The sequence below is a fragment of the Pristiophorus japonicus genome, chromosome 1, assembly GCF_044704955.1.
Source record: "Pristiophorus japonicus isolate sPriJap1 chromosome 1, sPriJap1.hap1, whole genome shotgun sequence".
Classification (NCBI taxonomy): domain Eukaryota; kingdom Metazoa; phylum Chordata; class Chondrichthyes; family Pristiophoridae; genus Pristiophorus; species Pristiophorus japonicus.
The window spans coordinates 392,461,629-392,475,591 of NC_091977.1; the positions used below are offsets into that span (position 1 = coordinate 392,461,629).

The 13,963-nt window shown below is 46.3% G+C and overlaps 1 protein-coding gene across 9 annotated transcripts in view; it reads left to right on the top strand.

Moving 5' to 3' along the window:
• Window positions 1-13,963, top strand: part of ncoa2 (nuclear receptor coactivator 2) — a 418,174-nt gene that overhangs the window by 281,773 nt on the left and 122,438 nt on the right. For 8 of the 9 annotated variants that reach the window (XM_070891258.1, XM_070891269.1, XM_070891263.1 and 5 more), the window contains one exon: window positions 7,785-7,885. In XM_070891258.1, coding sequence (XP_070747359.1) covers window positions 7,785-7,885 — 101 coding nt within the window. Of the gene's footprint in view, window positions 1-7,784; window positions 7,886-8,278; window positions 8,326-13,963 lie in introns of those variants that run through there. The other variant, XM_070891276.1, reaches the window with a different exon arrangement.

Genomic DNA, 13,963 nt, shown 5'->3' on the forward strand with positions numbered 1-13,963 from the left:
AACTTGGGTAACAGAAGTGAAAAAGAGTGGCACGCACACCTCAACATCTCAAATGCTATACGTAGAATCAGTTTACTGTGAAGTGTGATGACTATTACACTGACAATAGAACGGTAGTCCATTGTATTTTTGATTCCCAAATGCTTTTTGGCATTTTAATTTTAAAAGTGCCATTTTTGTTTGTTTTTCATGTAAGTTTTTTAAAAAAAAAAAAGTTTTTAAATTGTACCTTTTTGAAATTGTTTAGGTTGAACTTTTTTTGACAAAATACTGGCAATGAATCTACAGTGATGTCTTTGTGGAGTATCTGGTTTGTTGTAACTGGTTGTGTCTGCCAACTGGCCTAAATATTCTAAACAAATAAATATACCACACATTTCAAAAGGTAATTGATACCATGCCTAATTATCTTCAACATTCCAGTTTTCTTTAATTATTTATCTTTCTATTTGCCTTAATCTGCGTGTTTTAAATTGTGTGAGGAGGCACTCAATTTTTATTTTGGTCATGTTACCCATCATTTTTCCCCAATCTTGTGGGGGAGGCACTCAATATATATGGGTTATTTTTGGGCTTCGTGTTATGCATCTGTTCTTCAAATATTGCAGTGATCTGAAATTCATTGACACCATAAGCTTGACTTTTCAATAACTCTCACAAATATATATACTTTCAACATGTATTTAAAAAGTAAAAGTTACACCTGAGAATTGATTTGCACTAGGAGCAGTATTATCTGGGACTGAAGCAGTCAGTAGATTCAGGGACACCTTGAGAATTCTGGGCCAAGGTGGCTGAACCTGGAGCCAGGCTGGGTACTGTCTGGTAGTTTTGGTAGCAGCTGCTGACTCTGCATTGAGGACTGAGTCCCTAGTGTAGCACTGCTGTTGCTCATTTTTTTTAAACATTTGTTCCGGGATGTGGGCATCGCTGGCAAGGCAGCATTTATTGCCCATCCCCAATTGCCCTTCAGAAGATGGTGGTGAACCGCCTTTTTGAACTGCTGCAGTCCTTGTGGTGAAGGTACTCCCATAGTGCTGTTAGGGAGGGAGTTCAGGATTTTGACCCAGCGATGAAGGCACGGCGATATATTTCCAAGTCAGGATGGTGTGTGACTTGGAGGGGAACTTGCAGGTGGTGGTGCTCCCATGCGCCTGCTGCCCTTGTCTTTCGAGGTCGTAGAGGTCGCAGATTTGGGAGGTGCTGCCGAAGAAGCCGTGGCGAGTTGCTGCAGTGCATCCTATAGATGGTACATACTGCAGGCACGGTACGCCGGCGGTGGAGGAAGTGAATATTTAAGGTGATGGATGAAGTGCCAATCAAGCGGACTGCTTTGTTCTAAATGGTGTCGACTTCTTCAGTGATGTTGGAGAAGCACTCATCCGGGCAAGTGGAGAATATTCCATCGCACTCCTAACTTGTGCCTTGTAGATGGTAAAAAGGCTTTGGAGAGTCGGGAGGTGAGACACTCGCCGCAGAATACCCAACCTCTGACCTACTCTTGTTACCACAGTATGGTTTCAGGGACTCTATCCACAACCAATTTAGGGGCTACAGTGGCGTAGCTGTTACTGGACTAGTAATCTGGAATCCTAGGTTAATGCATAATTGGCGTAAATGCATGACCTCATCTCCCTCATCTGGAGGGAGGAGAGCATGCTGGGAGATCTGAGATGCCTGGATCATGATCATCTTTAAAAAAAAAAAAAAAGGGGACAAGTCTGACTGCGGCAACTACAGAGGAATCTCCGTTATCAGCCACTGGGAAAGCCATTGCTAGAGTCCTCCTCAACTGTCTTCTCCCTGTGGCCAAGGAGTTCCTCCTGGAGTCACAGTGCGGATTTCGTCCCCTAAGGGGCACAACGGACATGATTTTTGCTGCAGGAAAAATGCAGAGAACAGCGGCAGCCCTTATACTTGGCCGCCTTCGACCTTACAAAGGCCTTAGACCCTCGCGGTTGACTGTCAATGGAACGTCCTCTTCCGTTTCGGATGCCTCCAAAAGTTCCTCAACATCCTCCGTCTGCTCCACGACGATATGCAAGCTGTGATCCTTATTAACGGATCCATTACAGACCCAATCCACATCTAGACCGAGGTCAAACAGGGCTGCGTCATCGCCGCAACCCTTTTCTCAATCTTCCTGGCTGCCATGCTCCACCTCACAGTCAACAAGCTCCCCGCTGGAGTGGAACTAAACCACAGAACCAGTGGGAAGCTGTTCAACCTGCGCTGTCTCCAGGCCAGGTCCAAGACCACCCCAGCCTCTGTCGTCAAGCTACAGTACACGGATGACACCTGCGTCTGTGCACATAGAGGCTGAACTCCAGGACATAGGCGACGTATTTACTGAGGGGTATGAAAACATGGGCCTTGCGCTAACCATCCGTAAGACAACGGTCCTCCACCAGCCTGTCCTCGCTGCACAGCGCTGCTCCTCAGTCATCAAGATCCATGGTGCGGCCCCGGACAATGTGGACCATTTCCCATACATCGGGAGCCTCTTATCAACAAGAGCAGACATTGAGGACGAGATTCAACACCATCTTCAGTGCGCCAGTGCTGCCTGAGGAAAAGTGTGTTCGAAGATCAGGCCCTCAAATCTGCCACCAAGTCGCTGAAGAAATACCACCAACAATGTCTCCAAGATCCTACAAATCCCCTGGGAGGACATTAGCGTCCTTGACCAGGCCAATATCCCCAGCATTGAAGCACTTGACCACACTTGATCAGCTCCACTGGGCGGCCACATTGTCCGCGTGCTAGACACAAGACTCCCAAAGCAAGCGCTGTACTTGGTTTTATTCCTCCAGCGGCGGCGGACCTTCAACTCCTCCAGCAGCGATCGGGCCTCTCCGATGACGGCTGGACCTCTCCTTCACAGGTGACCACCTCCTCCAGCACGTGGTGAGTACCATGGCTGTGACTGTCCCGTCCCCCCCCTGGCTCCCGACCTCCCATTCTGAACCCCAATGGGCCACTGACCCTCCCAATGTCTTCCCCCCAGCCAAGCCTTGGACCACCAACCATCAAGGGCGCTACTCAGCGTCGATCCTGCGGCCTACATCTCGCCGTAGGCAATTAGGCCCATATAGCAGTGCCTGGTTTCCAGTCGTCTTGGACCCCCTTGCCACTGGATCAAGACCTTGCTCAGCTAAGCCCGTGTGGTAGCTGGTGTGCAACGGCCAACCCACGTTAAAACAACTCACGCACAGGCATCTTCCACTCCTCTAACATGAAGTTTGGGACCTGGAACATCAGAACCCTCATGGACAATCCCAACAGCGATAGGCCGGAACGCCGCACCACCATAGTTGCCCGGGAACTTAGACGCTTTGATATCGACATCGTTGCCCTAAGCGAGACCCGGCGGGCAGGGGAAGGCCAGCTCAAGGAACAAGGTGGAGGTTACACCTTTTTCTGGAAAGGGACACCAGAGGAATCACCCCCCCCCCCCTCCACGGAGTTGGCTTCGCCATCAAAAACGAGCTGGTCGACCGCCTCAAAGGCTTCTCCTGCGAGGATAACGAACGCCTCATGATGCTTCAACTCACCCTATCCTGGAATCAATGTGCCACAGTCATCAGTGCATATGCCCCAACACTCGATGCAACAGATGAGACCAAAGAGGGTTTCTACTCTAACCCCTCAAAATCCCTGTCCCGCATCCTCGCGGACGACAAACTGGTCCTCTTCGGTGACTTCAACGCCAGGGTTGGCAAAGACACAATCCTCTGGGGAGGCGTGATTGGCAGAGAGGGGGTGGGGAAAGCCAACTCCAGCGGTACCCTACTGACAAAATGTCTAGAACATGAACTTGTTGTCACCAACACCTTGTTCCGCCAGAGGGCAACACCCTCGCTCCAAACACCAGCACCTGCTCGACTATGTCATCGTCCGAGCCAGGATGTGCACATCACCCGCGCCATGATGGGAGCTGATGACTGCTGAACGAACCACCATGCTCCATCTCACAGTCAACAAACTCCCCGCTGGAGTGGAAGTAAACTACAGAACCAGTGGGAAGCTGTTCAACCTTCGCCTTTGCTGTCTCCAGGCCAGGTCCAGCTGTGAGGAGGACACTAAGAGGCTGGAGGGTGACTTGGACAGGTTAGGTGAGTGAGCAAATGCATGGCAGATGCAGTATAATGTGGATAAATGTGAGGTTATCCATTTTGGGGGCAAAAACACGAAGGCAGAATATTATCTGGATGGCGGCAGATTAGGAAAAGGGGAGGTGCAACGAGACCTGGGTGTCATGGTTCATCAGTCACTGAAAGTGGGCATGCAGGTACAGCAGGCGGTAAAGAAGGCCAATGGTATGTTGGCCTTCATAGCTAGGGGATTTGAGTATCGGAGCAGGGAGGTTTTATTGCAGTTGTACAGGGCCTTAGTGAGGTCTCACCTGGAATATTGTGTTCAGTTTTGGACTCCTAATCTGAGGAAGGATGTTCTTGCTATTGAGGGAGTGCAGCGAAGGTTTACCAGACTCATTCCAGGGATGGCTGGGCTGTCATATGAGGAGGGACTGGATCAACTGGGCCTTTATTCACTGGAGTTTAGAAGGATGAGGGGATCGCATAGAAACACACAAGATTCTGACGGGACGGGACAGGTTAGATGCGGGAAGAATGTTCCCGATGTTGGGGAAGTCCAGAACCAGGGGACATAGTCTTAGGATAAGGGGTAGGCCATTTAGGACTGAGATGAGGAGAAACTTCTTCACTCAGAGTTGTTAATCTGTGGAATTCCCTGCTGCAGAGAGTTGTTGATGCCAGTTCATTGGATATAGTCAAGATGGAGTTAGATATGGCCCTTACGGCTAAGGGGGTCAAGGGGTATGGAGAGAAAGCAGGAAAGGGGTACTGAGGGAATGATCAGCCATGATCTTATTGAATGGCGGTGCAGGCTCGAAGGGCTGAATGGCTTACTCCTGCACCTATTTTCTATGTTCCTTGTCACATTACTTCTGGACATACCAGCTTTTTAGAACGGAATTCTGTTATTTTTTAAAGTGACCATCAAGCAGTCGGATTGAAGGACCACTGTTCTTTAAAGAAAATCTGACTTCCTTGCCTGGTCCGGTCGGTAGCTCCAGTCTCTCACCTTTGTGGTTGACTCTTACCTGCCCTCTGAAGTGAGCTAGCAAACAACTCTGTTATATCAAACCGCTTGCAGTGGTCAAAGAAGACCCGGCACCACCGTCTAAGGGTAACTAGGAATAGTGGGTAATTGCGAACCTGCCAGTGACACCCATGTCCTGAAAATGAATCCAAGGAAGAATTAAAAAAATTTAAGGCGACTCCGATCCAGTGGCAGCCATAAATGGGCCCCAGAGCAGCTGACTGCAAATGGTGCGAGCAGCAGTGGCCGACAACAGGCCAGATGGCTGTGGAAGCAGACCGCACTGCTGGGAGAGAAAGCAATAACTACTAATTACGATAATGTGGACATAATTTATAATTGACACAAAATTATAGCAGAAAAGTGACGACAAAGACAAAGTGTGTACAGACCCAAGATTTTTAATAAATATAAGTATATATATATGTGTATATATCTATGTATTTGCGTACTATGAACCCAAGTATCAAGGGCGTTTATTAGTGTGACTGTAACCATGCTGTAGGTTTGCCTCCGTACCTGCGGATTGAGGTAGTTTTCTTTTCACCATTATGTACCAAGGATGCAACAAAGTCTCTATAGGCACCATTTCAAAGGAGTTAGTTTGAAACCTAAAAGATTGGACTAGTTGGCAAATGCATATTCTGAGGGATAACTTTGATGCGCATTGCTTGTTGAAACATACAGGGCCCAATTTTGGCCATGACTTGCATCAATTTTTTGGGAGTAAGTTTTTTCTGGTGTAAGTTTTTAAAAAAATGCCATTTTCCCCCCCAAAATTTGCTCTCGAGTAAGTCAGTTAGGTACGATTTTTTTAATTTAGTTCAATCTTTTTTTTCTAAAGGGGGCGTTCCCAGACACTTACGCCAGTTTTGGCCATTTATGCCATTTTGTCCAGCTAAAACGTACTCCAAATAGACTTAGGTCAGCGTATGTGGCCAGCTCTGAAAAACCTTGCGGGCAGTTAAGAAATTGACTCAGGTTGGTACATTTAAAGCACCAAATAACAAAAATAAGCATTCAATAACAACATAAAAAAATACAAGGAAGCTGAGAGGACCTGCACCAAGACTTACAAAGCATTAAACAAAGGCCAAAAAGTAGTAAGCAATCAGTTAACAAATTAAAAAAAAAATAGAAGTCCTACCTTTATGCCACAATCAAGTTTTTTTTTTTTTTAAAGTGCCGTTTTCCCCCCCCCCCCCCAAAATCAAAACACACTTTCCCTTTCTTCTCTCTTCTTCCCCCCCCCTCCCCCATCTCTCCAAAAACTCCCCTCCTCCCCCCCCCCCAAAAAACACACTCTCTCTCTCTCTCTCTCTCTCTTTCTCTCTCTCTCTCTCTCTCTTTCTCTCTCTCTCTCTCTCTCTTCCTCCCCCCCCCCCCCCCCCCCTAAAAAGACTTTCCTCTCTCTATCTCTTCTCTCCTCCCCCCCCCCGGCCCCAAATCAAAACTCAAGCACAACCATCAATAAATAAAAAATAAAATTGAAGTCCTACCTCGGCCTGGGAAATCAGCGGGCCGGCCGGACAGTGTGGGAGGCCACTCGGCCGGGGATAGGGTGGGGCGAAGATCCGGGGATATCGGCTCCTACTCGCAGCCCGCAGGACACGCTGGAAGGGCAGGAGCATGCACGCAGACTTCACTGCGCATGCTCACAGCTGCCGGCAGTGCTTTCTGCACTGGCCTGTTGCTCCATCTCCACTTCACTAGCATCGCCCCCACTTCACTAGCTACGTCACACTGGGACACCGAGAGCAGGCAGGATGTTGCCCCCTTTTTTTTGGCGCTGTTTCCCGCGCGCAAAGTCGCCGTATTTAAGGTAAGTGCGCCGAAAAAAGGGGTTGGGTAAAATTGGGCCCACAGGGAGAGATACTAACACTTATTCTGATTTAAGATGTGCAGAAGAGATTAATTTTCAGTTTGAGCAAATGGCCAAGAAAGAACTGAAGACTTTGCACCAAAACTACTGACACCTGTTAAATGACGGCAGGTGCTCACACATCTGTTGTCCTATAATGGCATTCTTGGCTCCATATTTTGGGTTTCTTGTATGAAATTGAGACTGAAGGGATTGCCAATCCCTCCCAGGGTCTTGAAAGAGTCATGGTTATAGGAAGGACGGCAGGCATTTCTGTAGTTTGCCCCTTTTGGTACATAGTTAGGTCTGATTTATTTGAACCTTCCTCCTATCCCAATAACAAGCTTTGGAAAAGAATCAAAAGTCTTCCAGTGGTTTAAAAGCTAAAACTGCCCTGTCTTCTATTGGCACAGAGTATGCAAGGGATCAATTGATTTCTTCATTCCTCAGTGAGCTCGAATTGCAGTAGACTAGAAGAACAATCCTTCCATTAGGCAGCTAAATGTAATTAGCAAAGTGAAACGTTAGAACCACATAGTATTGTTTTGTAAGCTAGAAACAGTTTTGAGTTCGGAAGAAAGGACTTAAATCTAGAATGCAGCAAAACTTTGTTAAACTATTTATTTTACAGAAGGCAGAATATTAAATCACTTTGTGCTGCTTTCCTATTCTTAACCTGGCCTTCTAAAAGATATTTATATTCCCATTAAAAATCAGCGTAAAGTAGTTTCTGGGTTAACTCCGAGCCGTGACAATCCTGCGAATCTCCATGTTGCAATAACTTACACTTGTTTTGCAGAAAAAGCTGCTGCGAATGAAGATGCTGTGCAGAAAGCTGATGTGTCCTCTACAGGTCAAGGTGTCATTGACAAGGATGCACTCGGACCAATGATGCTTGAGGTCAGTTTTGTGGGTAGGGCAGGCTTCCAGCACAATGTTTTTTAACCAGCGCTTAAGATCGTGGAAACTCGATTTGCTCTGATTTGGGGTGAATTGTGCTCAGTGTAACCTGGCAGAAACTCCAGGCCAGCATGCATAAGAAAATTTAATCCTGTAAGATTTTCAGTTTTTAATGTAATTAATGCAATAAAGTGCATTTCGAGATGCAGAACATACAGTGCAGATCTTAGTGAGAAGATTTCTTTTTTCAAAAACTTAAAATTTGACCACCAAATGATTTTGGGTCCTGCTGCACCAAATAAATTATGCATAAATTTATACTTGTTCAGAACTGGCATAAATGCAGGAAACTTGTTCTCTGGTCTTTTACATGAGTGGCGGAGGTTTTACTGAATCGGCTCAAAAGATCGAGGAAACTCGGTCGTAGCATAAAAATGACCGTAAGTGACTGGCCGAATTTTCTTAATCTTTTACGCTGAAAACCGTCTTCAGCGTATCTTCCTCATAGTGCACGCTTTCAGGAATTACTGAGTCAGTGAAATTTCATTATTCACAAAGCAACTTAACGATGTGTAAAACGTATTACAAAAATTAAAATATATTTCCCTCAATGTTCTAGTGGTGAAAGGCACTGCTGTAATATGCATATTGCAATGAGTCATACGGAACAGAACATCTCAACTTTGATTCTTGGTTTCTGCTGATTAAACTGATTTTGCCCAGGGCAACAGTTAAGTGCTACAGTTGACCTCACTGTCCCTGGGTTGAAGTGTATAAAAATCAACCAAGGTTCCTGGTGACCTCTGCTGAAAAATTGTGTAGATGTTGGGTGTGGATAGGATCTGGTTCAGTTGTGATGACCTCTGCAACCAAATAGTTTTCTGACACTAATTCTAGCCATGCACATGAAAAATTACCACCCAGATAAGATGCTGGAATGCTGCTGCTAGCCAGCAAAAGCCAATAACTTCTTTGGGCAAGAGTGGCGGGGGGAGATAGAGGAAACAGCAATTTGCATTTATATAGTGGCTTTAAAATAGTAAACCGTTTCAAGGCACATCACAAAAGCATTATCAGACAAAATTTAACACCGAGCCAAAAGCTTGGTCAATGAGGTAGGTTTTAAGGAGAGTCTACATAAGAACATAAGAACATATTAATTAGGAACAGGAGTAGGCCATCTAACCCCTCGAGCCTGCTCCGCCATTCAACAAGATCATGGCTGATCTGGCCATGGACTCAGCTCCACTTACCCGCCCGCTCCCCGTAACCCTTAATTCCCTTATTGGTTAAAAATCTATCTCTCTGTGATTTGAATACATTCAATGAGCTAGCCTCAACTGCTTCCTTGGGCAGAGAATTCCACAGATTCACAACCCTCTGGGATAAGAAATTCCTTCTCAACTCGGTTTTAAATTGGCTCCCCCATATTTTGAGGCTGTGCCCCCTAGTTCTAGTCTCCCCGACCAGTGGAAACAACCTCTCTGCCTTTATCTTGTCTATCCCTTTCATTATTTTAAATGTTTCTATAAGATCACCCCTCATCCTTCTGAACTCCGAGTAAAGACCCAGTCTACTCAATCTATCATCATAAGGTAACCCCCTCATCTCCGGAATCAGCCAAGTGAATCGTCTCTGTACCCCCTCCAAAGCCAGTATATCCTTCCTTAAGTAAGGCGACCAAAACTGCACGCAGTACTCCAGGTGCGGCCTGACCAATACCCTATACAGTTGCAGAAGGACCTCCCTGCTTTTGTACGCCATCCCTCTCGCAATGAAGGCCAACATTCCATTAGCCTTCCTGATTACCTACTGCACCTGCAAACTAACTTTTTGGGATTCATGCACAAGGACCCCCAGGTCCCTCTGCACCGCAGCATGTTGTAATTTCTCCCTATTCAAATAATATTCCCCAAGGTGGATGACCTCACATTTTCCGACATTGTATTCCATCTGCCGAAACTTAGCCCATTCGCTTAACCTATCTAAATCTCTTTTCAGCCTCTGTGTCCTCTACACAACCCGCTTTCCCACTAATCTGAGTCTGAGAGAAGTGAGGGGGAGAAAGGCAGATATATTTAGGAAGGGAATTCCAGAGCATCGGGCCCAGGCAGCTGAAGCCAGCGGTGGAGCGATGAAATTAGGAATTTGCAAAAGGCTAGAATTGGAGGAGTGCAGAGATCTTCGAAGGGTGTACATAAGAACATAAGAAATAGGAGCAGGAGTAGGCCGCTCGAACCTGCTCCACTATTTAATAAGATCATGGCTGATCTGATCATGGACTCGGGTCCACTTCCCTGCCCGCTCCCCATAACCCTTTATTCTCTTAATGCTCAAAAACCTGTCTATCATCGCCTTAAATATATTCAATGACCCAGCCTCCAGAGAATTCTATAAATTTACAACCCTCTCAGAAAAGAAATTCCTCCTCATCTCAGTTTTAAATGGGCGGCCCCTTATTCTGAGACTTATATGCCCTAGTTTTAGTTTCCCCTATGAGTGGAATATCCTCTGTGCAGCCATCTTGTCGAGCCCCCTCATTATCTTATGTTTCGATAAGCTCACCTTTCATTCTTCTGAACTCCAATGTGTATAGGCTCAACCTACTCAACCTATCCTCATAAGTCAACACCCTCATCACCTGAATCAACCTAGTGAACCTTCTCTGAACAGCCTCCAATGCAAGTATATCCTTCCTTAAATACGGAGACCGAAACTGTATGCAGGACTCTAGGTGTGGCCTCACCAATACCCTGTACAGTTGTATCTGGACTTCTCTGCTTTTATACTCCATCCCCCTTTGCAATAAAGGCCAACGTTACATTTGCCTTCCTGATTACTTGCTGTACCTGCATACTAACTTTTTGTGTTTCAGGCACAAGGACCCCCAGGTCCCTCTGTACTGCAGCACTTTGCAATTTTTCCCCATTTAAATTATAATTTGCTTTTCTATTTTTCTGCCAAAGTGGATAACCTCACATTTTCCCACATTATCCATAAGAAGTTAGAGATAATGAGGGGCGAGGTCATGGAGGGTTTTGAAAACCAGGATGAGAATTTTAAGTGCGAGGAGTTGCTGGACCGGGAGTCAATGTAGGTCAGCGAGCACACACACAAACATAGAAAATAGGTGCAGGAGTGGGCCATTCGGCCCTTCGAGTCTGCACCACCATTCAATAAGTTCATGGCTGATCATTCACCTCAGTACCCCTTTCCTGCTTTCTCTCCATATCCCTTGATCCCTTTAGCCGTAAGGGCCATATCTAACTCTCTCTTGAATATATCTAACGAACTGGCATCAACAACTCTCTGCGGTAGAGAATTCCACAGGTTAACAACTCTGAGTGAAGAATTTTTCCTCATCTCGGTCTTAAATGGCTTACCCCTTATGCTTCGACTGTGACCCCTGGTTCTGGACTCTCCCAGCATCAGGAACATTCTTCCTGCATCTAACCTGTCCAGTCCCGTCAGAATTTTATATGTTTCTATGAGATCCCTTCTCAGTCTTCTAAACTCCAGTGAATACAGGCTCTGTCGATCCAGTCTCTCCTCATATGTCAGTCCTGCCATCCCGGGAATCAGTCTGGTGAACCTTCGCTGCACTCCCTCAATGGCAAGAACGTCCTTCCTCAGATTATGTGCCCAGCAAGTTTCCTCTCATACTCTATATTTTCCCTGTCCTAATTAACCCCTTTGTCCTCCTCTGCTGAATTCTAAATTTCTACCACTCCTTAGGTTTGCTGCTTTTTCTAGCCAATTTATATGCCTCTTCCTTGGATTTAACACTATCCCTAATTTCCCTGGTTAGCTACGGTTGAGCCACCTTCCCCGTTTTATTTTTACTCCAGACAAAGATGTACAATTGTTGAAGTTCATCCATGTGATCTTTAAATGTCTGCCTTGCCTATCCACCGTCAACCCTTTAAGTATCGTTCGCCAGTCTATTCTAGCCAATTCACGTCTCATATCATCGAAGTTACCTTTCTTTAAGATCAGGACCCTAGCCTCTGAATTAACCGTGTCACTCTCCATCTTAAAGAATTCTACCATATTATGGTCACTCTTCCCCAAGGGGCCTCGCACAACAAGATTGCTAATTAATCCTTTCTCATTGCACATCACCCAGTCTAGGATGGCCAGCCCCCTAGTTTGTTCCTCGACATATTGGTCTAGAATACCATTCCTAATACACTCCAGAAAATCCTCTTCCACTGTATTGCTACCAGTTTGGTTAGCCCAAACTCTATGCAGATTACAGTCACCCATGATAACTGCTGTACCTTTATTGCATGTATCCCTAATTTCTTGTTTGATGCTATCCCCAACCTCACTACTACTGTTTGATGGTCTGTACACAACTCCCACTAGTGTTTTCTGCCCTTTGGTGTTCCGCAACTCTACCCATATAGATTACACATCATCCAAGCTAATGTCCTTCCTTACTATTGCATTAATTTCCTCTTTAATCAGCAACGCTACCCCACCTCCTTTTCCTTTCTGTCTATCCTTCCTGAATGTTGAATACCCCTGGATGTTGAGTTCCCAGCCTTGGTCACCTTGGAGCCATGTCTCCATAATCCCAATTATATCATATTTGTTAATAGCTGCCTGTGCAGTTAATTCATCCACCTTATTACGAATACTCCTCGCATTGAGGCACAGAGCCTTCAGGCTTGTCTTTTTAACACACTTTGTCTCTTTAGAATTTTGCTGTAATGTCGCCCTTTTTGATTTTTGCCTTGGATTTCTCTGCCCTCCACTTTTACTTCTTTCTATCTTTTGCTTCTGCCCCCCCCCATTCTACTTCCCTCTGTCTCCCTACATAGGTTCCCATCCCCCTGCCATATCAGTTTAACCCCTCCCCAACAACACTAGCAAACACTCCCCCTAGGAGAATGGTTCCGGTCCTGCACAGGTGCAGATCGTCTGGTTTGTACTGATCCCACCTCCCCCAGAACTGGTTCCAATGTCCCAGGAATTTGAATCCCTCCCTCCTGCACCACTCCTCAAGCCATGTATTCATCTTAGCTATCCTGCTATTTCTACTGTGCCTAGCACGTGGCACTGGTAGCAATCCTGAGATTACTACATTTTGAGGTCCTACTTTTTAACTTAACTCCTGGCTCCCTAAATTTAGCTTGTTAGGACCTCATCCTGTTTTTTTTTTACTATATTGTTGGTACCGATATGCACCACGACAACTGGCTGTTCACCCTCTCCCTCCAGAATGCCCTGCAGCCGCTCCAAGACATCCTTGACCCTTGCACCAGGGAGGCAACATACCATCCTGGAGTCTCGGTTGTGACCGCAGAAACGCCTATCTATTCCCCTTACAATAGAATTCCCCTACCACTATAGCTCTCCCATTCTTTTTCCTGCCCTCCTGTGCAGCAGAGCCACCTCGGTGCCATGAACTTGGCTGCTGCTGCCTTCCCCTGATGAGCCATCTCCCCCAATCGTACCCAAAATGGTGTATCTGTTTTGGAGGGAGATGACCGCAGGGGACTCTTGTACTGCCCTCCTATTCCTGTTCTGCTTGATGGTCACCCATTCCCTATCTGCCTTTGTAACCTTTACCTGCGGTGTGACCAACTCACTAAACGTGCTATTCACAACATCCTCAGCATCGCGGATATTCCAGAGTGAATCCATGTGCAGCTTCAGCACCACAATGCAGTCTGTCAGGAGCTGCAGCTGGATACACTTCCTGCATACATTGTCGTTAGGGACACTGTCGCTGATTTCCCACATAGCACAGGAGGAGCATGACATGAAACTGGGCTCTCCTGCCATGACTTAACCCTTAAATTAATTTAATTTGGCAACTATGCTAAGGATTACTTAAGAAAAAGATAAAGATAAGGAAAAACTACTCGCCAACCACTTACCCCCTTGGCTGTGGCATCACCTTTCGATTTCTTTTTGCTTTTTTGCCCTTTCTCCCTGCAGTAGCTTGCTGCTGGCCCTTTAGTCGGCCTCTCGCCGCTCACTGCTCCGCCTCCCGACTGCTGCTCCCGACGCTGCTGGGCCTTCAGTCGGCCTCTCTCCGCTCGCTCCTCTGCCTCCCGACTACTGTGG